Genomic DNA, 25494 nt, shown 5'->3' with positions numbered 1-25494 from the left:
AACTTCATGTCCTTTAATATCATTTCTTTAGGTCCCAAACTATTTTAAACTTTCAACTAAAGGGGAACTCTGATTTTCTGCTCATGATCCTTGAACTGTGACATAAAGCTGCCGTAAGTTTAACAAATGTTAATCACAGTCAAAGGTCTCATAAAAAATGTATACTAAGGATTAAGAGAAAAATCTTGAATGGGGGAGGATTGCATCAAGTAAGTCAGGACTCTAGGGAATGTCAGTAAGAGGCAATTTAAAGGCTAGGTCTTACTTTATTGATGGATCTGGCTTGAAAGGCAGTAAAAGAAGGTAAAAATGAGGATGAGGTTATCATTCCCAAGAACTTTTGAAATAAGAAAATAAGTTTTCCCACTGAGAGTAAATGACAAAAGCAATATATAATTCTTCATAGCATACTTGGAATTACCTTAGAAAAATAATGTAGCCTACCAGACTTTTTAGGAACTAGTATGAATTTATCTAAAGAAAAATTGTTAGCCAGAAAAGTGATTTTTAAATGATAGAAACTTGGGCGGGGGGAGGAGTATCACAGAGTCAAATATTAGTACTCCTCATCCAGATACTTTAATAAGGAAAAGGGAATTCTGTTAGGGTGCCCTACCCCTTCCCTTCTTGAAGCACATTTCATCTGGTAAGCTGGGGTGTATATGCTATGGATTGGCAAGGTTCCAGAATCCAGGCAAGAGATAATTGATTTCAGGAGTCAGCTATAAAATAAAGTAGAATTTTAGATTTGAGCCAAAGAGAAGTAAAAACCCAGGTATTGCAGGAGAAACTAATTGTTCAGAAAAATCAGTACCTGTGGAAATTTCATAATTAGTCTACAGAAGCAGATAGGCATTTATACAGCAGAGAGATCGTGTTTCATTATATTGTGGAGATGCATGAATGAGACCACCAGACTATCCTTCCAATATCCAAATAACACATTTCCCATTGTTAGAGTCCATTCCGGGTATGTAACCTTCGGATGTTTTGACTGTTTATGTACAGTGTTGCCAAGGCCAGTGCTAACTAACATCAAGCTCTCTTAATGTTTCTCATTGTCAAGTGATAACTCGACATATTGTTTTGTTTATTATATTTTCTTTTGAATTGTTTTGTTTATTATATTTTCTTTTGAACCTCAAATAAGGTTTGAGATATTCAGACTTCCTGGTTTATGGCACACTACTGTCATCTGTCCACTTAAGTCTCCTCCCTTGTTTATTTCTGTATGTTTTCCCATTATTCTCTATCTTTACTCCTATTCTCCCACCACCACCACTATGAGCAATTATTCTAATATATTTAATGTATGTTCTCAGATATGTTATTCTCCCCAAATTTTATGTGTTTTTAATTTTGTGTAAGTTATTGAAATTTGTATTTCCCCAAACAATATAATGTTGCTCTGTGGATGTTTATATTATTATTTCTTTTTTTCACTGATTTTTTATTTTGAAAAATACAGTTATTTTTTATTAAAAACACGTGATATATGTTAAAATGTTTTTGCATTTATTGATTTTTAAGTTAATAATTAGGGGTTTTAAATTTTTCCTTTTTTGTTTTTTGAAGATTTAATTATTTTAGAGACAAAGAGTGCATGAACAGGGAGAAGGATACGGGCAGGGAGAGGAGGAGGGAGAGAATCTTCAGTGTACTTCATGTAAAGCTTGACATGAGGCTCCTGACAGGAGGCTGGATCTCATGACCTGGAGATCATGGCCTCAGCCAAAATCAAGAGTGAGCCACTTAACTGACTGAGCCACCCAGGCGCTTCTTAAATTTCTCCATTTAATTCTAACAGGGTAACTATTGCTTGTTAAAAAAATTATTATTATTATTATTTGTCTTTCTGTCTGGTTTATTTCACTTAGCATAATGTGTTGCAGGTTCATCCATGTTGTCACAATGGCAAGATTTCCTTCTCTTAGTTTATTATTTCTTGCTATTTCTCCTAGTTTGCCTCCAACTTCCTGATGCTACAGATAGTTCTGTAATAAATATCCTATAAAAATTTCCTCAAGGACCTATATCAGAGTTTCTTTGGGATATCACTGGGTGTAAAATTGCTGCATTGTAGTATATATGCCTATCTTTTCCAGATTTTGGGGGGTACAATTGGCAAATAAAATTGTATATATTTAAAGTATACAAGATGATTTGATATAAATATATATTGTGAAATGTTTTGCCACAATCAAGTTAATTAACACATCCATTCCATCACATAGTTTTTTTTTTTTTTTTCTGTGTGTAAGGTGAGAATCCCTAATCTGGTTTAGCAAATTTTTTCATTAACATATAATGTATTATTTATTTCAGGGATACAGGTCTGTAAGTCATTAGTCTTACACAATTCACAGTGCTCACCATAGCACATACTCTCCCCAAATGTCCGTCACCCAGTCACCCCATCCCTTCCACCCCTCTCCATTCCAGCAACCCTCAGTTTGTTTCCTGAGATTAAGAGTCTCTTATGGTTTGTCTCCCTTTCTGGTTTCATCTTGTTTTTCATTCTTCCCTCCCTTCCCCTATGATCCCCCATCTTGTTTCTCAAATTCCTCATATCAGTGAGATCATATGATAATTGTCTTCCTCTGACTTATTTCACTAAGCATAATAGCCTCTAGTCCCATCCATGTCATTGCAAATGGCAAGATTTGGGGGTGTTTTTTTCATGGCTACATAGTATTCCTGTGTGTATACTACATCTTCTTTATCCATTCATCTGTTGATGGACATCAAGATTCTTTCCATAGTTTGGCTGTTGTGGACATTGCTGCTATAAATATTCAAGTCATATGCCCCTTTGGATCACTACATTTGTATCTCTGGGGTAAATACTCAGTAGTGCAATTGCTGGGTCTTAGGGTAGCTCTATTTTCAACTTTTTGAGGAACTGCCATGCTGTTTTCCAGAGTGGCTTCACCAGCTTGCATTCCCACCAACAGTATAGGAGGGTTCCCCTTTCTCTACATCCTTGCCAACACCTGTCATTTACTGACTTGTTAATTTTAGCCATTTTGTCTGGTGTGAGGTAGTATCTCACTGAGGTTTTGATTTGTATTTCCCTGATGCCGAGTGATGTGGGGCACTTTTTCATGTGTCTGTTAGCCATCTGGATGTCTTCTTTGCAGAAATGTCTGTTCATGTCTTCTGCCCAATTCTTGATAGGGTGATTTGTTCTTTGGGTATTGAGCTTGATAAGTTCTTTATAGATTTTGGATACTAGCCCTTTATCTAATATGTCATTTGCAAATATCTTCTCCTGTTCTGTCAGCTGTCTTTTGGTTTTATTGACTGCTTCCTTTGCTGTGCAAAAGCTTTTGATCTTGATGAAGTCCCAATAGTTCATTTTTGCCCTTGCTTCCCTTGTCTTAGGCAGTGTTTCTAGGAAGAAATTGCTGTGACTGAGGGGGGAGAGGTTGCTGCCTGTGTTCTCCTCAAGGCTTTTGATAGATTCCTTTCTCACATTGAGGTCCTTCATGCATTTTGAGTCTACTTTTGTGTATGGTGTAAGGAAATGGTCCAGTTTCAGTCTTCTTCATGTGGCTGTCCAATATTCCCAACACCATTTGTTGAAGAGACTTTTTTCCATTGGACTTCTTTCCTGCTTTTTCAAAGATTAGTTGACCATAGGGTTTAAGGTCCATTTCTGGGCTCTCTACTCTGTTCCACTGATCTATGTATTTGTGCCAATTCCATATTGTCTTGGTGACTACAGCTTTATAATAGAGCTTGAAGTCCAGAATTGTGATGCAACCAACTTTGGTTTTCTTTTTCAACATTCCTCTGGCTATTCAGGGTCTTTTCTGGTTCCATATAAATTTTAGGTTTATTTGTTCCATTTATTTGAAAAAAAGTTGATGGTATTTTGATAGGGATTGCATTAAATGTGTAGATTTCTCTAGATAGTGTGAACATTTTCACCATATTTGTTCTTCCAATCCATGCACATGGAACGTTTTTCCATTTCTTTGTGTCTTCCTCAATTGCTTTCATGAGTATTCTATAGTTTTCTGAGTACATATTCTTTGCCTCTTTGGTTACATTTATTCTTAGATATATTATGGTTTTGGGTGCAGTTGTAAATGGGATCGACTCCTTAATTTCTCTTTCTTCTGTCTTATTGTTGGTGTATAGAAATGCAACAGATTTCTGTGCATTAATTTTATGTCTTAACACTTTACTGAATTCCTGTTTGAGTTCTCACAGTTTGGGGGTGGAGTTTTTTGGGTTTTCCACATAAAGTATCATATCATCTGCAAAGAGTAAGAGTTTGACTTCTTCTTTGCTGATTCACATGCTTTTTATTTCTTTTTGTTGTCTGATTGATGAGACTAGGACTTCTAGTACTATGTAGAATAGCAGTGGTGATAGTGGACATCCCTGCCATGTTCCTGACCTTAGGGGAAAAGCTGGCTTAGCAAATTTTAAATATACAATACAGTATTACCAACTATAGGCATCATGCTGTATATTAGATCTCCAGAACTTATTCATCTTATAAGTAAATTTGGGCCCTATGTTCAACATCTCCCCATGTTCCCCACCCACTCCACCAAGCAATGATCAACTCTTTTTCTGAGATTGACTTTTTAAAATATAATATATAAGAACTTTCTTTTTTTTTTTCAATTTAAATTCAAGTTAGTTAACATGTAGTATATTATTGATTTCAGGAGTAGAATTTAGTGATTGATCACTTACATGTAACACCCAGTGCTCATCCCAAAAAGTACCTTCTGTAATACCCATCACCTCTTTAGCCCATCTTCCTACTCACCTCCCCTCTAGCAACCCTCAGTTTGTTTTCTTAACTTTAGAGTCTCTATGGTTTGCCTCCCTCTCTATTTTTATCTTATTTTTCCTTCCTTTCCCCTGTGTTCATCTGTTTTGTTTCTTAAATCCCAGATCTGAAAGAAATTACATAATATTTGTCTTTCTGTGACTGTTTACTTTGCTTAGCATAATACACTCTAGTTCCATTTATGTTATTGCAAATGGCCAGAATACATTCTTTTTGATGGCTGAGAAATATTCCATTTTATATATATATATATATATATATATATATATATATATATATATATATGTATATATATGTATATATGCATGTGTATATATAACATCTTCTTTATCCATTTATCAGTCAATGGACATTTGAGCTCTTTCCATAATTTGGCTATTGTTAATAATACTGCCATAAACATTGGGGTGCATGTGGCCCTTCACATCAGCACTTTTTTATCCTTTGGATAAATATCTAGTAGTACAATTGTTGGGTCATAGGATACTTCTATTTTTAACTTTTTGAGGAACTTCTGTATTGTTTTCCAGAGTGGCTGTACCAGTTTCCATTCCCACCAGCAATGTGAAAGGGTTCCCCTTTCTCTACATCTTTGTCAACACCTGTTGTTTTCTGAGCTGTTAATTTTAGTTATTCTGACTGGTGTGAGGCAGTATCTCATTGTGGTTTTAATTTGTATTTTGCTGATGTCAAATGATGTTGAGTATTTTTTCATGTATCTGTTAGCCATTTGTATGTCTTCTTTGGAGAAATGTCCATTCATGTCTTCTTCCCATTTCTTTTTTTTTTTTAAAGATTTTATTTATTTATTTGACAGAGAGAGAGAGAGAGAGAGAGAAATCACAAGTAGGCAGAGAGGCAGACAGAGAGAGGGGGAAGCAGGCTCACTGCTGAGCAGAGAGCCCGATGCGGGGCTCGATCCCAGGACCCTGAGACCATGACCTGAGCTGAAGGCAGAGGCTTAACCCACTGAGCCACCCAGGCGCCCCCTTCTTCCCATTTCTTAGCTAGATTATTTATTTTGGGGGGTGTTGATTTTGATGAATATGGATACAAAAGTTCTCAATAAGATACTAGCTAATTGAATCCAACAGTGCATTAAAAGGATTATTCACCATGATCAAGTGGGTTTATTCCTGGGCTTCAGGAGTGGTTCAGTATCTATCAAACAATTAACAGGATGCATCACATTAATAAGAGAAAGAATAAGAACTATATGATCCTCTCAATAGATGTAGAAAAAACATTTGACAAAATACAGCATCATTTCTTGATAAAAAGAAAACTCTTAAGAATGTAGGGATAGAAAGAACATACCTCAACATTATAAGGCCACATAAAAAAGACTCACAGCTAGTATCATCCTCAATGGGGAAAAACAGCTTTTCCCCTAAGGTCAGGAACACATCAGGGATGTCCACTCTCACCACTCTTGTTCAACAGAGTACTGGAAGTCCTAGCTTCAGCAATCAGAGAACTAAAAGAAATAAAAGGCAGCCTAATTGTCAAGGAAGAAATCAAACTTTCCCTTTTCACAGACAACATGATACTCTATGTAGAAAACCTGAAAGACTTCATAAAAAAAATTGCTAGATTATGGAAGCATGTACTACATGGAGCACTGGATGTGGTGCATAAACAATGAATTGTGGAACACTGAAAAGAAATTTTAAAAAATCAAACATCAAAAAAATTGCTAGAACTGATACATGAATTCAGTAAAATCACAGGTTATAAAATCAATGAAATATGTTGCATTTCTATACACCAATAATGAAGCAGCAGAAAGAGAAATCAAGAAATTGATTTCATTTACAATTGCACCAAAACTATAAGATACCTAAGAATAAACCTAACCAAAGAGGTGAAAGATCTATATGCTGAAAACTATAGAACACTTATGAAAGAAATTGAGGAAGACACAAAGAAATGGAAAAATAGTCCATGCTCATGGATTGGGAGAACAAATATTGTTAAAATATCTATACTACCCAAAGCAATCTACACATTCAATGCAATCCTTATCAAAATAACACCAGCATTTTTCACAGAGATAGAACAAATAATCCTAAAATTTATATGGAACCAGAAATGATCCTGAATAGCCAAAGAAATGTTTAAAAAGCAAAGCAAGAGGTATCACAATACCAGACTTCAAGTGGCATTACAAAGTTATAATCACTAGGACATTATGGTACTGGCATAAAAACAGACACATAGATTGATGAAACAGAACAGAGAACCCAGAAACAGTCCCATAACTATATGGTCAACTAATCTTTGACAAAGCAGGAAAGAATATCCAATGGAAAGAAGACAGTCTCTTCAACAAATGGTGCTGGGAAAACTGGAGGCCACATTCAGACTGCATGGAGCATTGGCTGTTATATTGCAAACAATGAATCATGGAACACTACATCAAAAACTAAAGATGTACTGTGTGGTGACTAACATAACATAATAAAAAATAAATAATAAAAAAGTGGACCATTTTCTTACACCAAGCACAAAAATAAATTTAAAATGGATGAAAGACCTAAATGTGAGACAGGAATCCATCAGAATTCTAGAGGAAAACACAGGCAGCAATCTCTTTGACCTCAACTGCAGCAACTTCTAACTTAGATACATCTATGAAGGCAAGGGAAACAAAGCAAAAATGAATTATTGGGACCTCATCAAAATAAAAAGCTTCTGCATAGTGAAGGAAACAATCAATAATACTAAAATTCCATCTATGGAATAGGCAAAGGTATTTGCAAAGGACACCTGATAAAGGACTAGTATCCAGAATCTATAATATGTAAGAACTTTTATTTAAGAACCTTACACTAGAATATGCTGCATGTATTGACATACAATTTATGCACACTGTATCAGAACCCTATATAAGACACTTACATCAGAATACATTTAATATTCCCTTCTAATTTTTCTATTATTGTTGTATATTTTACTTTTTTCATTTCATTTTATTTTATTTTTATTTCTTTTCAGTGTTCCAGAATTCATTGTTTATGCACCACACCCAGTGTTTTTTGTTCTGTTTTGTTTTACAGCTTCATTGAGGTATGATTGACTGATTGACAAAGCTGTAAGGTATTTAAAGTGTACAAAGTGAAAATTGATAATTTTTTTAAAGTTTATTATAATTGACACACAATGTTACATTAGTTTCAGGTGTACAACATAGTAATTCAACTTTTTAATTCAACTTTATGGCACTGGAAGAGATTATGCTGAGTGAAATAAGTCAAGCAGAGAGAGTCAATTATCATATGGTTTCACTTATTTGTGGAGCATAACAAATAGCATGGAGGACAAGGAGAGTTAGAGAGGAGAAGGGAGTTGAGGGAAATTGGAAGGGGAGGTGAACCATGAGACACTATGGACTGTGAAAAACAATCTGAAGGTTTTGAAGGGGCGGGGGGTGGGAGGTTGGGGGAGCCAGGTGGTGGGTATTAAGGAGGGCACGGATTGCATGGAGCACTGGGTGTGGTGCAAAAACAATGAATTCTGTTATGCTGAAAAGAAATTTAAAAAAATATACTCAATATCACTGATTATCAGGGAAATGCAAATCAAAATCACAATGAGATATCACCTCACACCTGTCAGAGTAGCTAAAATGAAAAAGACAAGATGTAACAAGTGTTGGCAAGGATACAGAGGGAAGGGAAACCTCCTATACTGTTGGTGAGAATGTAAATTGATGCACTCATTATGGAAAACAGTATGGAGGTTTCTCAAAAAATTAAAAATAAAAATACCATATGAACCAATAATTCCACTATTGGTTATTTACTCAAAGAATATGACAACACTCATTCAAAAAAGATATGTGCAACCCTGTGTTTATAGCAACATTATTTTTTTTAATTTTTTTCAATGTTCCAAAATTCGTTCCTTATAGCTGTCCAGTTTTCCCAGCACCATTTATTGAAGAGACTGTCTTTTTCCACTGTATATTTTTTCCTGTTTTGTCGAAGATTATTTGACCATAGAGTTCAGGGTCCGTATCTGGGCTCTCTATTCTGTTCCACTGGTCTATGTGTCTGTTTTTATGCCAGTACCATGCTGTCTTGGTGATCACAGCTTTGTAGTAAAGCTTGAAATCAGGTAACATGATGCCCCCAGTTTTTTTGTTTTTCAACATTTCCTTAGCGATTCGGGGTCTCTTCTGATTCCATACAAATTTCAGGATTATTTGCTCTAGCTCTTTGAAAAATACCGGTGGAATTTTGATCGGAATGGCATTAAAAGTATAGATTGCTCTAGGCAGTATAGACATTTTAACAATGTTTATTCTTCCGATCCAAGAGCATGGAATGGTCTTCCATCTTTTTGTGTCTTCTTCAATTTCTTTCAAAAGACTCCACCCCCAAACTATTAGAACTCATACAGCAATTCAGCAACATGGCAGGATACAAAGTCAAAGTACAGAAATCAGTGGCTTTCTTATATACTAACAATGAAAATATAGAAGGGGAAATTAGAGAATCGATTCCATTTACTATAGCACCAAGAACCATAAGATACCTAGGAATAAACCTAACCAAAAAGGTAAAGGAACTGTACTCGAGGAACTACAGAACTACAGAAGTTTTTAAAACGTTCCTTCATTATTTTTTAGCTTCCAGTGTTGTTTTTTGACAAGTCCAATGTCATTCTAGTTCCAGACTCTTTTATTGACCAAGCTGTTTTTCAGGAAAGATTCTAGGATCATTTCTTTGTTCCCATTGTTCTGCAGTTTTACAATAGTTTGTCTTAGATCTTTTCCCCTTGATTATGCTGACTACTCAGTGAGTTCTATCATCATAGAAACTCATTTCCTTCAGTCCTGGAACATGTATTGTATTAGTTCCTTGATAGTTTCTTCCCATCTGTTTCTGTAGTTTTGCTTTCTATAATTCTTTTATTAGAATTGGACATCCTGAAATTGTTCATTAATTTTCTCCCCAATTTATCCATTGTATTGCTTTTTTTGTTCTATTTTCTGGCAGAATTCCCCAACTTTCTAATCTATCACTTTTACTGAGTTTTGCTTTAAATTACACCAATATTATCTTTAACTTCCAAAAGTTCTTTTGGGCTCTGGATCTTTTTCTCCTTTTCCATTAAATCCTCTTCTCATTTCAGGGATGTACTGTAATCTCTATGCTCTCTGAAAATACTAATTATTGCTTTTTTGAAATTTTATTTTACTTCTCACATTGTTTCTGTTTCTCCAGTTTCCATTTTTCTGATTGTTTTGGTCTCTTCATGTTGTAAGTTTAGTTCATTATATGCTATTCTTTTCTATTTATATTTAAGAATGAGGCATTAAAGAGTTACCAGAAAGCTCTGTGAATGGTGCTAGTATTGACTAACTAGTGGACATTACTATAGGTGATCAAAGAGGAGCTGAATATTTGTGGGAGAAGGAGAGCAACTATCAGTATTTCTGAGTCATTTCCTCTGGGCCAAATTTTTTCCTAGTGAGAAATATTGCATATTCCTTCCTAGGAAGGTATAAGCCTGGCTGTCAGCATTTTGGGACTTCATTTGGGAAGGGCACCAGGGGTCCCATTGTTTACTACATAATCTTTACTTAATTTCCCTACATTGAACATCATCAGTTCTATTTGGTGCCTCCAATGTATAGACATTGCTTCAACCTCTGTAGAGAGTAAACTATCACATGGAGAAAGGTATTCAACAAATCAAAACCACAATGAGATACCTCCTCACACCAATCAGAATGGCTAAAGTTAACAAGTCAGGAAATGACAGATGCTGGTGAGGATGCGGAGAAAGGGGAACCGTCCTACACTGTTGGTGGGAATGCAAGCTGGTGCAACCACTCTGGAAAACGTCATGGAGTTTCCTCAAAAATTTGAAAATAGAGCTACCTTACGACCCAGCAATTGCACTACTCGGTATTTACCCTAAAGGTACAAACATAGTGATCTGAAGGGGCACGTGCACCCGAATGTTTATAGCAACAATGTCCACAATAGTCAAAAGTCAAAATATGGAAAGAACCTAGATGTCCATCAACAGATGAATGGATAAAGAAGATGTGGTATATATATACAATGGAATACTATGCAGCCATCAAAAGAAATGAAATCTTGCCATTTGTGACGATGTGGGTGGAACTAGAGGGTATTATGCTTAGCGAAATAAGTCAATCGGAGAAAGACAACTATCATATGATCTCCCTGATATGAGGAAGTGGAGATGCAACATAGGGGATTTGGTGGGGTAGAAAAAGAATAAATGAAACAAGATGGGATTGGGAGGGAGACAAACCATAAGAGACTCTTACTGTCACAAAACAAACTGAGGGTGACTGGGGGTAGGGGGGTAGGGAGAGGGTGGTGAGATTATAGACATTGGGGAGGGTATGTGATATGTTGAGTACTATGAAGTGTGTAAATCTGGTGATTCACAGACCTGTACCCCTGGGGCTAATAATACATTATGTTTATTAAAAATTTTAAAAATTAAAAAAAAAGAAAAAGAAAATGAAAAAGGTATTCAGAGGAGAAAGCCTGGCAGAATAGAGTTGGGGATAAGGAAGTGAAGGTCTTACAGACTTTTTTTTTTTTTAATAGAAAAAAACAGACTCTTTAATTTTTTTACTTTAGAAAACTCTATTTCATCTTTTTATTTGTTTTTAATTTTTTATTGAAATTCCAGATAGTTAACATACAGTGTAATATTAGTTTTATTTGTACAATTTAGTGATTCAACACTTCCATAACAGCACCGGGTGCTTATCACAGCAAGTACACTTCTTAATCCCCATCACCTATTTCACCCATCCCCCACCCACTTCCCCTCTGGTAACCATCAGTTTGTTCTCTATAGTTAAGAGTCTTAAAGACTTTCAAAAGACTTATAACCAGTTCTGTTTCCATTCCCCAGGTACACACTTCAGACCCACCACACACACACACACACGCACACAAACACACACTTTCAGGGGTTCCTGGGACCTCCAATCCCCGAGTCTCTCTGTATAGATAATAGACTTGGTTCTTACTGATTTCCCTCCAACCCTCTCACCCTCCCCAACTGTATTCCCCCCTCCTTGTCCCCAGGCCTCAGTTTTCAGTCTTTTATTTTCTGCCAACTTGCCTACTTTGCAGCTTTTATCTTCAGCATTTGAAGGAAGGAATAATTGTACATGGGGAGGACTGGGGCTGGTTTATTATTGGTCTCTATATGTAAGAAGAGGTGTCTCCAGGGGACAGATTAAAAGCTGTCTTTAAGCAGAGGTTTGTTCTGTCTTGTGTAGAATGGCTACCTGTGAGCTTGAGAATGCCTGAGCTGTCCCCAGCCCACTGTCAGGTAAATTCACCCTGTTCAGCATTGTGAATGGGTGCCCTTGATATCAGCAACTGCCATCTCTGTTTTTGGTATCACTAATAATTTCTTTACCTTTCACTTGACTTTGTTCCCTTCTTATCAAGATTCTTACCTGCTCTAGGGAAAGAATATGATCAGCTTATTTAAACTAAAGTAGAAAGAATTTTCTAAAGTCTTAGCTCTCCTGCAAATACTTGTGTTATGAAAGAAGATTGACACTACAAAGGGTGTTATTTTGGTTATCTTTAAGTCTGTGAGGGAGGATATGTTTGGGTTGAGAACGGATTGGGTTGAGAAAGATATCCTGGCCCCTCAGAGGTGGAGGAATAAACACATATGCCAGGCAAATAGATTGTATTAGATACACCCCCATATTTGTGAACAGTTTAAAAAGAAATTCCACATTGCTGCTTTGCATTTTTATTTCTTTCAAATATGTACTTCAAGATCATTGTGAAATAGCTTGGACTTAGATACTGTTTTGTTTCACAGAAATTTCTTTTGAACTCAATTTCAAGCTTTGCCCAGCTATGTTGTGGAACAACCTTAAATGACAGTCTAAATTCCTGGGCTTAAAGATATTTTTGGCAGAGGAGTCATTGGGGTTGCAAGTACTGCATTTTAGATATTTTTATATTATACTGGGATGAGTTCTAGAGCTCCAGTGTATAATGTAAACAGTTTGAGTAGGATTAGAGGTTACTTCATGATAAGAGACTTTATTTAGCAGGGATAAAAAAAATACTGGAGTTTTTTTTTTTTTTTCAAGATTGTTAATGTATTTATTTGAGAGAGAGAGTGAGAGAGCAGGATTGGGTAGAGAGGCAGAAGGAGAGGGAGAAGCAGACTCCCCGCTGAGCAAGGAGCCTCATGCAGAGCTCCAATCCCAGGACCCTAGGCTCATGTCCTAAGGCGAAGGCAGACACTTAACCAACTGAGCCACCCAGGTGTCCCTAAACTCAAGTTCTTAATAATTAGTTTGTTTTCAAACAATAAAGTGAGAAAACAAGCCATCTCCCCGTATATAAATAAAAGAATGTGTAAGAAATAAAACAAAATGGAAAGAGATGGGGAATCTGCTCTTAACAACTTGAGCTTTAGATGCAGTGTTTAACTTCCATTAAATTGGTCTGGACTCTAGGAATCAAACTGAGGGTTACAGAAAGGAGAGGGTGATGGGATAGGGTAACTGGGTGATGAGTATTAAGGAGAGCATGTGTTGTGATAAGCGCTGGGTGTCGCACACAACTAATGAATCACTGAACACTACATCAAAAACTAATGATTGGAAGGGGAGATGAACCATGAAAGACTGTGGACTCTGAAAAACAGCCTGAGGATTTTGAAGGGGCGGTGGGTGGGAGGCTGGGGGAACCAGGTGGTGGGTATTAGGGAGGGCACGTATTGCATGGAGCAGTGGATGTGGTGCAAAAACAATGAATACTGTTACGCTGAGAAGAAATAATTTAAAAAAGAACTAATGACGGTTAACTGAACATAATAAAAAATTTTTAAAAATTTAAAATTGGTTTTCAAAATTTTCCTAAATTTTTTAGTACTCATGGCAGGACACTTGTTCTTTTTTTTTTTTTTTTTTTTTTTAGTTAAGACGTTTTATTCTAGTTGCTATAATTACAGTGCAAGGACACTTGTTCTTTTTGAGGATAGTAGTACTTTTGATGTAATTTTTAAATTTGATTTTCATAATCTTTCATTAGCATGTATTAACCAGTCTTTGTACAGGTGTAATTTTAACATAAAGCTAGCATACTTGGTGATGGGCACTCAACAGCTTTGCTCCTTTGCTAACTGAGAAGCTTCATTGCGGCACAGCCTTTCTTTCCACATTGAGCTACAAGCAGTTTAATAAAAATAATTCTAAGGGGTGCCTGGGTGGCTCAGTGGGTTAAGCCGCTGCCTTCGGCTCAGGTCATGATCCCAGGTCCTGGGTTCGAGCCCCACATCGGGCTTTCTGCTCAGCAGGGAGCCTGCTTCCTCCTCTCTCTCTGCCTGCCTCTCTGCCTACTTGTGATTTCTCTCTGTCAAATAAATAAATAAAATCTTTAAAAAATAATAATAATAATTCTAAAATCAGGACTATTATGGAGCACCTGGGTAGCTAAGTTGGTTAAGCATCTTTTCTTCGGTTCAGATCATGATCTCAGTGTCCTGGGATTGAGCCCCTTATTGTGTCAAGCTCCCTGATCAGTGGGAAGTCTGTTTCTCCTTCTCCCCTCCCCTCATGTTCTCTCTCTTTCTCTCAAATGAATAAATAAAATCTTTAAAAATAGTAAAATAAAATCTTAAAAAAATAAAATCAGGAGAATTAAAACTTACATTTTTTTCCTAAAGAGTTCCAGAGATTCTTTCACAGTGGTGAGGCAAATTCTGCTTGGCATGTGGTTGCAGAGTAGTTTAATTATTCTAAATTTATAGTTTCTGCTGACTGTTCAATATACTTCCCAAACATTCTCTGACTGTTCTTGATAAATATTAGACTATAGAGCTTTTGGAGAGGCTGAGCATGTTGCTAAGATGGACTATAGATTTCTTTTTTCTTTTTGTTCTTTTTCTTTTTAAGTTTTCCTGCTTTTATTTTAGCTTGACAGGAACTAGGAATGATTGTGCAGGAAAGCTAAACCTTACCACCAACCTAATTGTACTGTTATTTTAATCTACTGAGGAGCAGGATCCCCAATAGAATAGGATTGTTCAGCCTGAGGGGGGCATTCAGCTATCCTGTGGTGTCGGGTGATCCTAGGTAAATTGTGTGCTCTGCGGCCGGTTGCTCCAGATTGCTCCCCTTGATTGGTGTGTGTCTGCTGGTAGCAGATACAAGAGGGTAGTGTGGTGTCATAGCGGCGCTGGTGGAGCAACCTTGAGTGCTAAGGCCTCTGGTCAAAGAGGTTGTTAGGTTGGACTGGAGAAAGAAATTAACACCACATTGATTGTAGTAATTGTTCTACTTTCTAATTATGTGACCCATTTCATTCTTTTTTTTAAATTTATTTATTTTTTTATCATTTTTTTTAAGATGTGGTCCATATACACTATGGAGTATTATGCCTCCATCAGAAAGGATGAATACCCAACTTTTGTAGCAACATGGACGGGACTGGAAGAGATTATGCTGAGTGAAATAAGTCAAGCAGAGAGAGTCAATTATCATATGGTTTCACTTATTTGTGGAGCATAACAAATAGCATGGAGGACATGGGGAGTTAGGAGAAGGGAGTTGGGGGAAATTGGAAGGGGAGGTGAACAATGAGAGACTATGGACTCTGAAAAACAATCTGAAGGGTTTGAAGAGGTGCAGGGGTGGGAGGTTGGGGGAACCAGGTGGTGGGTATTAGAGAGGGCACGGATTGCATGGAGTACTGGGTGTGGTACAAAAACAATGAATACTTTTATGACCCATTTCATTCTTAGTTCAGGGTTAGCATTCCCGGCTTCATATAATTAGAAATAATAACTGATTTTTCTATTTGGAAAAAATACTGTACAGTTTTTCTGATTATCTACATGACATACTATCCCAAACCTTAGTAGCTTACAGCACTTATTTATTATATTTCATTCTTCTTTGGATAGAATGAGCACAGTGGGGTAGATTTCACATAGGGTTTCTCATTCTGTTGCAGTCAGATTTGGGTAGGAGCTGCAGTCCCCTGAAGGCTCTACTGGGCAGCTAAGATGCCTCACTCATACAGCTGGGACGGCTTACACTCCAGTGAGTGTCTCCTTGTGGCCTCTCCATGCAGCATTTGCTTTTCACAGCAGGATAGCTGGATTCTGAGAGCAAACCTCCCAGAAAGAGTGTGTATTCCAAGGGTTAGGAGGCTGAAGCTGCCAGACAAGTGAAGGACTGCTTATAGCACTACCTTTAGCTCCCTGGGCTTGTGTTCGATAGGCTAGAGCATTCCCAGGGACTGCCCAGATTCAAAAGTGTGAAGAAACAGATTCCATCTCATACTGGAGGAGTGTGAGGGTCACATTTTTGCAGAATAGTACATGGGAGGAATTGTAGTCATCTTTAGACAGTATAATCTGTTAAAAACTCTTGGTTAATAAATGACTGTTTAATTCTTTAAAAGACTATATTAGTATATTCTGGCATCATTATTGTATATGTGTGCATATCTATGTTACATAAATATTTTGTGTATGTGCATGTGTGTATTTGTGCATAGATATACATGCATACACATACATATACCTACATACATACTTATATTTTGGTATCAATATACATCATTATACTTGGCTTTAAAAAATACACATAACCACACTTTTAATTAGTGTTCACAAATCTCAAAACCATCTGTCAGTTGAACTACCTATCTCCTGCTGAGATTGTGTTACTACTCCCTCTGAAACTGTTTTACATCTTCTCTATTCTCAAATCTCCAACAACCCCTCCCACCGTATTCACTCTCAGCTGATGAACTTACTTCTTATTTCCTTGAGAATAAGGCACCCAGAGGAAAAATTTAGTTCTCCTGTCATCCAATATCCCAAATGCCTGTGTCGTTATCTGAATTCTTTGTGTTTCCTCTAGGACAATATATAGACTATTCAGCCTAAACAGAGCCTCCCTTTTGACCTGGGACCCATCTCTTCTTGGCTACTAAAGGACTTAACACCTGCATCATCAAATTTTTCCCTTTATTAAATCATTCCCTTCAGCATAAAAATAGCCAGAAATTTTGTCTCATTAAAAAAAAAAAAAACCTCCCGTGATTGCACAACACTGTTCTACTACCTCATTTCTGTGCTTCCAGTTAGCGAAAATTCTACAAAAGAGCTGTCTGTACTCTATTCCCATTCCCTTCTCTCCCATTACTCTTGAATTAAAAACTGCCCTTATAGAAGTCAAGGATGGCCACCACAATGCCAGATACAGTGGCTAACTCTCAGTAATAAATATAAATAAATTAAATAGAGATTTTATTTAACCTCTCAGTGCATTTGACAGTCTTCCCTAAAACTCTATTATATTCAATACACTACTGCTTTTCCTGTCATCTCACTGCTTTTTCCTTCTTAAGTTTCCTGTGCTAGATACTCGTCGCTTTTCTGGCCTGTAAATGTTGGAACTCAATGTCAAACCTAGCATGTCCAAATTGAACCTTGTTTCCCTCCTCCAGACATGTTCCCCAGGCCAGGAAAAAAGAGTAATCCCTGTCTCCATTCATATCCCACATCTAATCCATTAGCAGGTCCCAACAGCTCTACATACAAAACATGTCTAATCTCCAAGTCCTCAAAGTTTTACATTACCATTCTTACCTTTCTCTAATCAACTGTCATCCTGTTGGTTGTTGTAATAAATAGCTTTCTGACTGGAACCCCTGCTTTCCTCTTTGCTTTTTCATGGTCTATTTTCACTCAGAGTGATGGTTTCAAGCTTTAAGTCCTATCACATCAGTCTTCTGCTCCCTATCTCCAGTGGCTTCCTATCTTGCTTGGAATGAAAGCCTAACTCTTTCACATGGCTTACATAAAGGTCCTGCCTAATCTGGTCCCTGTTGTCTCTCTGACTGAATCACCACCACTCTCCCCCCTTGTTCACTTTGCTGCAGGTGCACTGACCTCTCTGTTTTCCATGAACATGCCAAGTTCACTTCCACAGCAGGGCATTTGTTCTTGCTGTTTCTTATGCCTCTAAAATTTCCCTTTTTTTTTCAAGTTTTCATTTGAATTCCAGTTAGTTAACAGTGCAATAAACTCCCCAGTTTTCCCAAATGCTGTCCCCTTATTTCATTCAGGTTCCTACTTAAAGTTCTACTTCTAAAGAAGCCTTTCCCTGACCACCCTACCTGAAGCAGTACCTTCCCCCATGCCCCAGCGAATCCACAACTGGCCACCTTCTGACCCCACTCTGCTTTAATTTTCTTTGTGGAACTTAACACCACCATTATGTATTTGTCTCTGGTCCATCTCTGCTCTCTAGAATGAAACCACAGAAGTAGGGTCTTTGGATCATAACAAAGTGATAGCGCCCATCAGGTGCTCCATAAGCATTTGTAAATCAAGTGAATGAATAAATGCTTATGTGTGTATGCAATAGATTACTGTGTATGATTTGATGGGAAAATAACTTTCTATTTTAAACTTAGATAGGTGGCCCTGTTTTATCAAAAATGCATGTCCTGAAAGCAAAGACCACATTGCCTTTATTGCTTACCTTAAGATCTCAATTTTCCAGATGATATAATTTGCTTAGGCCTTGTTACTTGAACTGGCAAGAATTTGTGAGTTCTGCCCTTCTGCCAGCATTGTGTGCCATCAAGGTACTTAATTTTTCTCCGTGTGATCATCAAGTGGAGAAAGGACCGCATGCTATTTGAAATGATGTCATTAGAGTGCATGATTCCTAAGGTCTTCTACTTAAAAATAATTTCTCTATGAGATGGGCCTTTAAAGGTCTCATGCTCCATTAGATGATTTCTAAGTAGCATGATGTCCTGAATGTTTTAATTATAAGATCACTGCCACCTAAGAATATTAGCTAATTCTGCTAGTTTGTAGTTTACTTTATTATTAATTTTATTTATATTTACTTCACTTAAGCTTATTTTGGCAAGGGTCTTTTTAGGGGTATTTCCAGATAGAGGCTTTCCTAACCCTATGGTACACATTGATCTGACCTCAAAGAGCATTCTTTATAATTAAATTACATCCCAAGACTTTTAATTATCATATAAAATCATGCTTCTCTATAACAGAAACAGAAACCTAACATTTCTAAATCAAGATTGCACTTGTGAAAATAAGACTTTAGTTTTAAAATCTATATTCTTAAGTAAATCTTTTTTCTCAAGCATCTACTGTCATGGCGTTTACATTTTTTACCTATAAAGTTTGAAACCCCTATGATAGCCATAATTAAGTTCATTAAGATGTTTCTACTTAACTCTTATAAGGTGACACTTTTTATTAAACTTAAAAGAGTAGACATCTGTGACACTAGGGACACATATTGTTTACAAAAGCTAATTAAAACTAGATGAGGCCTGGAAACCTGGAGTGAATGTTACTCCAGAGACTGTGGCTTTTTATTGAAACCTTTGTTACTTCAAAGTAGGGCAAGGGATTCTCTCTCTGCCCTTCCCAACTTGAGTATCCCTTTTAGAGAAATCAGAGATGTTATACATAGGAACTTCTGATAGAGGAAACAGCTCTAGGTCCCTGTTTAACTTTCTGTTTGTTTACATTTAGTAACTCTGATTTACTGGAAAATGAATTGTCCAGAATGGAGTAGAGATAAATGGTACTTTGCATGATCCAGATCAATTATATTACTCATTATATGTCATTATATAGAGATTTTTACATAGTAGAAACTAAGGACTTTGTTTTAAGATTCTTAAATATGCTCCTCTTTACATTGCCTTTTTTAGAAGTTTAGAGAAATGAACACTTTTCATAGTTTAACTATTTCTCTTTCTTTTTTCATTCTCTTTCCATATCCCTTTTTCATTTCATCCAACACCAAAAATGCCCTTTCAGAAACACAAAGTAGATCTTTTCTACAAGCTACGTCATGTGATGAATGAACTTATTGACCTTCGAAGACAGCTACTGTCTGGTCACCTTACTCAGGATCAGGTGCGGGAGGTTAAGCGGCATATCACCGTGCGCCTGGACTGGGGTAATGAGTAAGTATGAATATCATTTGGGCATTTCAGTTACATTTATGTTAACTCAATTCTTACAGAGTTTATACCTGATCAAAGCTTCTCTTTAGTGATGAAAAGACATTGTTATATTCTCCATCAAGCTTTGATCGTTTTTACTGAGTAGTTTCTTTTAGTTTAGCAAAGGACATTCACTGGCTCTATACATTGAAACTCTCTCAGTCTTTATTTTCACTTCTGGAAAATTAAATAATTGGGCTGCATTATCATCTGAGGTCTCTTCCAGCTCAAAATCCTTGATTCCAGATCTCAGTAATCAGAGTATACTTCTGTTTCATCTTTTGGTATCTTTATTTTTTCATGTGAACTCTGTGTCTTTTACATTTTATAGCCATACAATTAATCTGAATAAACTACAAATGAGACCTATCTACATCAGTACTTCAAAATATTCTTAACTAATTTGTCATTCAAAAATAGTCCTGCATTTATGCAGTAAGTATGATTCTTTGCTGTTTTCATAGTATTCTAAGACTTTGGCATAGGAAGCTAGAGCAGATAGTATTCAAATTTTATTTCTTCCTATATATAAAACTGATATAATTCTCAAGGGATTTTGTTTCATTATCTTAAAATCAAGTTCAATGAACTTTGAAGTGACTAGGTCACTTCCTATTTAAGATATACATACATCTTAAATATATTTTGGTACAAGTCTTTATTTCCTCCCCCTCTCAAGACATCACTGAAATGATAAAAATAAAAAGAATGGTAGGGGGGGGGCCCAGTAATAAATAGGATATATAAAATCATTGCTAGAAGCCAGAAAGTATTTAGAGTATTTAGTCATGGAGGAAGCCCAGTATATGTGAAAGAAAGTTTAGCTAATGAAAGAGCTGTTCTGTCCTGCAGTTTGCAGAACCATGGAGGATAGGAATGTGCCTCAGTACTTAAAAAGGGGGACTTGCTTAAAATTATATAAAAGGACTAACCCACTGCCATGAGTAGAAAGACTGGCATCCAGGTATTTGTTTCCCCTTCAGATAAACAAATACAAAGACAGACTGTCTGGGGAGAATTGGGCAACAAGAGTGTGCACTGGAACCTTATTGCAAAGCTCTCCATATTGTGCCATTTAAGGGTTCCAAAGTATGATCAGATCCCTTCTACTTACTGCAAAGAGAAGCTTGCTATTCACCCACTGTATGCAAGAACTCCCCATGTTTCTAGTGTTTTTTAAATTGGGACAGACAATTCAGTATCACCAGGTGTTTAAAAAAAATCTTTCAACAGGGAAGAGAGACCAGGATAATCAAAAATACTTTGCCCCCAGGAAATAACCTGGCTCCAAAGACACCTAGAGATTAGTAAAAAACTTCTTAAAAAAAAAAAAAAACCCTCTGTGCATCCTCAAAGAGAATTAAGACCCATTATGTAGAATAATATACGCCAAAAAGGTAATGGAGAATGGGATTTCCAAAATAAAACATTCAAGATGAGACCAGTAAGACAATTTTATGTTATCTCTGGGAAAATAAAGGAAAAGATGGGAAAGGTTGAAGAAAGAACAATACAGAGGTTTAATCGGGGCGGGAGGGCAGTTGTCTCACATCAGATATTATAATTTCTGGGAAAAGAGCAAAGACAATAAAGAAGAAATTCTAAAGAAATGATAGAAGAGAATTTTCCAGAGCCAAAGAGCCAGGAGTCTTAGTTTGAAGAGCCCACCAAATACCTAGTATAATGAATAGGGGGAAAAACCCAAAACCCACATCAAGGCCTTTTAAGATATTTCAGTATTCAGGGATGAAGAAAAGATCCTAAAAGGTTTTCAGGCAGTTAAACAAGTCTTTTTTTTTTTTTTAAGATTTTATTTATTTACTTGACAGAGAGAGAGAGAGAGAGATCACAAGTAAGCAGAGAGGCAGGCAGAGAGAGAGGAGAAGCAGTCTTCAAGCAGAGAGCTTGACACAGGGCTTGATCCCAGGACCTGAAATCATGACCTGAAGGCAGAGGCTTAACTCACTGAGCCACCCAGGGACCCTAAAAACAAGTCTTCTTACAAAAGAATAAGAATTACACCAACCTTAAAAGTTGTTTCGGTCACAGTGGATGCTAGAATATAGTGAAGTAAAATATTCAAGATTCTGTTGGGAAATGGTTTGCCAGCCAGGATTTTATGAAGAGCCAAACTGTCTAGTCAAGTGGAAGGGCCAGCCAAAGCCATTTTAAAGTATTCATGGATGTGGAAGTTACTTTTGATGGCCTGTTTCTAAAGGGACTTGAGAATGTGTTCTTGCAAAAGTGGAAGAGGAAATTGGAAGAGGAAACACAATATCTTATCAAGTCAATCCAACCAAGAGTGGGTGCTGTTCATCTTTAGAAAAGAAAAAAAAAATACAACCCTAAATTAGCTATTTGTGGTCTTTTTGAAGTGACAGCATCCTATCCTTGTTTGTTTCATTAAATTACACCCTTTCTTGACTGCCAGTAGGATTGCTTGGCACACACCACAGACTCCTTGTATAATATAAGGTGACTTCAGGTGTACCATAAATCAGATAGTATTCTCTAAATCTAACTCTGGGCAATAAAAATCGGGCAAAATACTGGATGTTAGCTCACAGCATAGCTACTGATTCTGTCTCCTCAGCCACAAAGAGTACCATGTTGTAAAATGGTATTATCCCATTTGTTTAATAAATTAATGATAGTAATAATTGCAAGAATAACATTACTATGTGCCAAGCAAATTTTAAACTTGAAATGATGATACTAAGTTGTATGTAAGTCATTATGTTGCAGTTTCACTGCAGTTGTGCCTACCTGTAAATGAAGAAGAGAAATATTCAAGAAATATCAATATCTCTTTGTAATAAAACTTGGAGAACAGACTAATCAGATTTTGCAATCAAATCTGAAAACTTAAAGTTGATGGCTTAGAAATGGTTCAAATTATATTTGAAAAAGGCAAAGACCATAATAAATATCTATCAAGTAAACTGCAGAGTTATCCCACATTCATTAATAACTTTTTCTCAGGAAAATGTATATGTATGTTGAGGGGGAGTATTTATATGTCCATTGTAATAAGTATAAAAATCAGGGATGTTGTTCCATTCCCTTCCCTTCTTTCCCTTCTCCATCTCCTCTCTCCTGTTCCTCCTCTCGCAGCTTCTCTGTATCATTTTCCCTCTTTTCTCTCCTCTACTCCACTTCTCTCCTCTCCTATTCCTCCTCTTCTTTCCATTTTTCCCTCTATTACCAGTGGAAAATATAAAAACTTGAATAAGAACTTTGTACATCTATCATTATTAAAGAAAAAAGACCTATTGCCCCCCAAATTGATAGGACTGTTCTCTGGTTCTCACTTGAACTAACCCTTTAAAAAATTTTCCTTCTTACTTTAAGAGATGGTATACTGTAGAAATAAAGCTACTTTGTACATTAGGTTATGTAAAGGAGACTTGTTCCATACGGTAGCCCAGCACTGATAACTGTATCCATTGTTCTGTTTTATGCCCTGAGAGTTCCACTCTTCTTATCTCACTGCACTTCTGTAAGTGCCATAAAACACTGAAGCTTAGCATATGTTGGCATGTGGGAGATGAACAATCAGTGTTTGTGGAATTATTTTCATGTTTTAATTGATGTAAGTAAATATTAATCATATATTATTTTAAACTTTTATGCCTTTTCAATAACCCCTTACACAGACATGATAGCTCTGCCTTGTCAGGACCTATTTCAGAAGCTATTAATAACAGTTATTAATTATTGAGTACATCTTCTTGTGTAACTGTGGCAAGTGCATGACCTAACATATGCATTTTTTTTTCAAAGATTTATTTAGTAAAGAGAGGGAGAAGCACATGTGCAACTTGAGGGAGGGGCCAGAGGAGAGAAGCTTCAAGCAGATTCCCCACAGAACACTATGTGAGGGTACCACAACCCATATGATCATGACCTGAGCTGAAGCAAAAAGTCAGATGCTTAATGCATTGAGCCACCCAGGTACCCTAACATATGCATTGTTATAATGAAATGCTATTATGCTTCTCCAAGACAAGAGTTCTCTTTTACCTGATGAGGACACTGAGCCTCCAAAGTACTTTTTTCCATTGTTGCATAGTGAGTGGCAGAACTGGTTTTTATACCCAGACTGATTCCAAAGTCTATATACTTTCGGCAGGACCTTACCATCTCTCTGATTATTTTTAAGTGTGAGTCTTAAAACCAAGCAAATTATTGCCAGTATTTCTAGTCTATGGGTTATTTGATCTTTGTTCTATTCTCCTAGTGTGAACACTGTATGTCCCATAGTATATATCTGATTTAACACTGAACTAGAACTTTAATTTTCTAAGGATAGAAAGTAAACTGGTATTATACTCTTTTATTTAAAGTTTAAATTAAATGCAGCGCTCTCCACGTCTATATACAACAATTTTTTTGTTTTCTGAGATTAAGAATTCATAATTAATTAATTAATTAATTAATAATAAAAAACCTGAAGGCCAGGAGTCAAACAGAATCATGTGCACCAATGTTCATAGCATTATTCACAATAGCCAAAAAGGTGGACACAATCCTGGTGTTGATTGAACAGATGAATGAGTAAATAAAATATGGTATATACCTACAATGGAATATTATTGAGCCAGACACAAAAGATGTGTTCCACTTATATGAGGGACCTACCCTAGGCAAAATCACAGAGACAGAAAGTAGAATAGAGGTTATGAGGAGGGGGGCAGAAATAGGAGTAATTGTTCAATAGGTACAGAGTTTCTGTTTGAAATAATGAAAATGTTCTGGAAATAGTGATGAAGGTTGCACAATATTCTGGATACAATTAACACCAATGAATTGTACACTTAAAAAATGGTTAAAATGGCAATTAAAAAATAGTAAAAATTTTTTTTAAAAAGAAGCAATGTCCTCCAGAGCTTGACTCTGAGCACACAGACAGGCTTCCAAAAATAAAGAAAGAAAGAAAGAAATCACCTGCCCCCCCCCCTCCAAAAAGGTAACTTTGTATTATACATATTTTACCACAGTTTTCTAAAAGCTAAAAACAAAGAATTGTTGCAGAATTTTAATTATAACTCAAAATCTGTTCAGTACAAACTAGGTTTGCTTCGTTTTTAAGTAAATGTCCTCAATTAGACCTTTAATTAAACGTGTACTAGTAAATGTTTACCATTAGCTGTTTAAAAAAAGAATTCTTATTTATTTGACCAAAAATACTGAAGAGCCCAGAATTAAATTTATATGGCTTATACTTGTTGGCCTGTTTACATATGTGCACATTCATTCCATAAGTAAAAATTTAAAAATTATATCATGTAAAAATCAGCACTTAAAATGTTATGTTCTTATATTTTTAGAAGCTGAAATATGGGAAGGGCATAAAACAAAGTCATACTCAAATGAACTAGCCATTATCTCTGTATAAGTCTCCCATTCAAAGAATAAGTCAGTTAATTACATCCTCACCAATGGAGTTTTTTTTTAATTTATTTTTTTAGTGTTCCAAGATTTATTGTTTATGCACCACACCCACTGCTCCATGCAATATGTGCCCTCCTTAATACCCACCACCAGACTCACCTAAAATCCCTCCAAAACCCTCAGTTTGTTTCTCATAGTCCATAGTCTCTCATGGTTCATCTCCCACTCTGA

The 25494-nt window shown here is 36.4% G+C and overlaps 1 protein-coding gene across 4 annotated transcripts in view; it reads left to right on the top strand.

The window, feature by feature from the left end:
• The window catches only part of DOCK3 (dedicator of cytokinesis 3), a 564947-nt gene that overhangs the window by 328267 nt on the left and 211186 nt on the right, over positions 1 to 25494 (top strand). For all 4 annotated transcript variants that reach the window (XM_047693084.1, XM_047693058.1, XM_047693067.1 and 1 more), the window contains one exon: positions 19682 to 19830. In XM_047693084.1, the coding sequence (XP_047549040.1) occupies positions 19682 to 19830 (149 nt within the window). The remainder of the gene's footprint in view (positions 1 to 19681; positions 19831 to 25494) is intronic.

This window comes from Lutra lutra, chromosome 1, assembly GCF_902655055.1.
Source record: "Lutra lutra chromosome 1, mLutLut1.2, whole genome shotgun sequence".
NCBI classification, from domain to species: Eukaryota; Metazoa; Chordata; class Mammalia; order Carnivora; family Mustelidae; genus Lutra; species Lutra lutra.
This window is presented reverse-complemented; position numbering and strand designations above follow the sequence as displayed.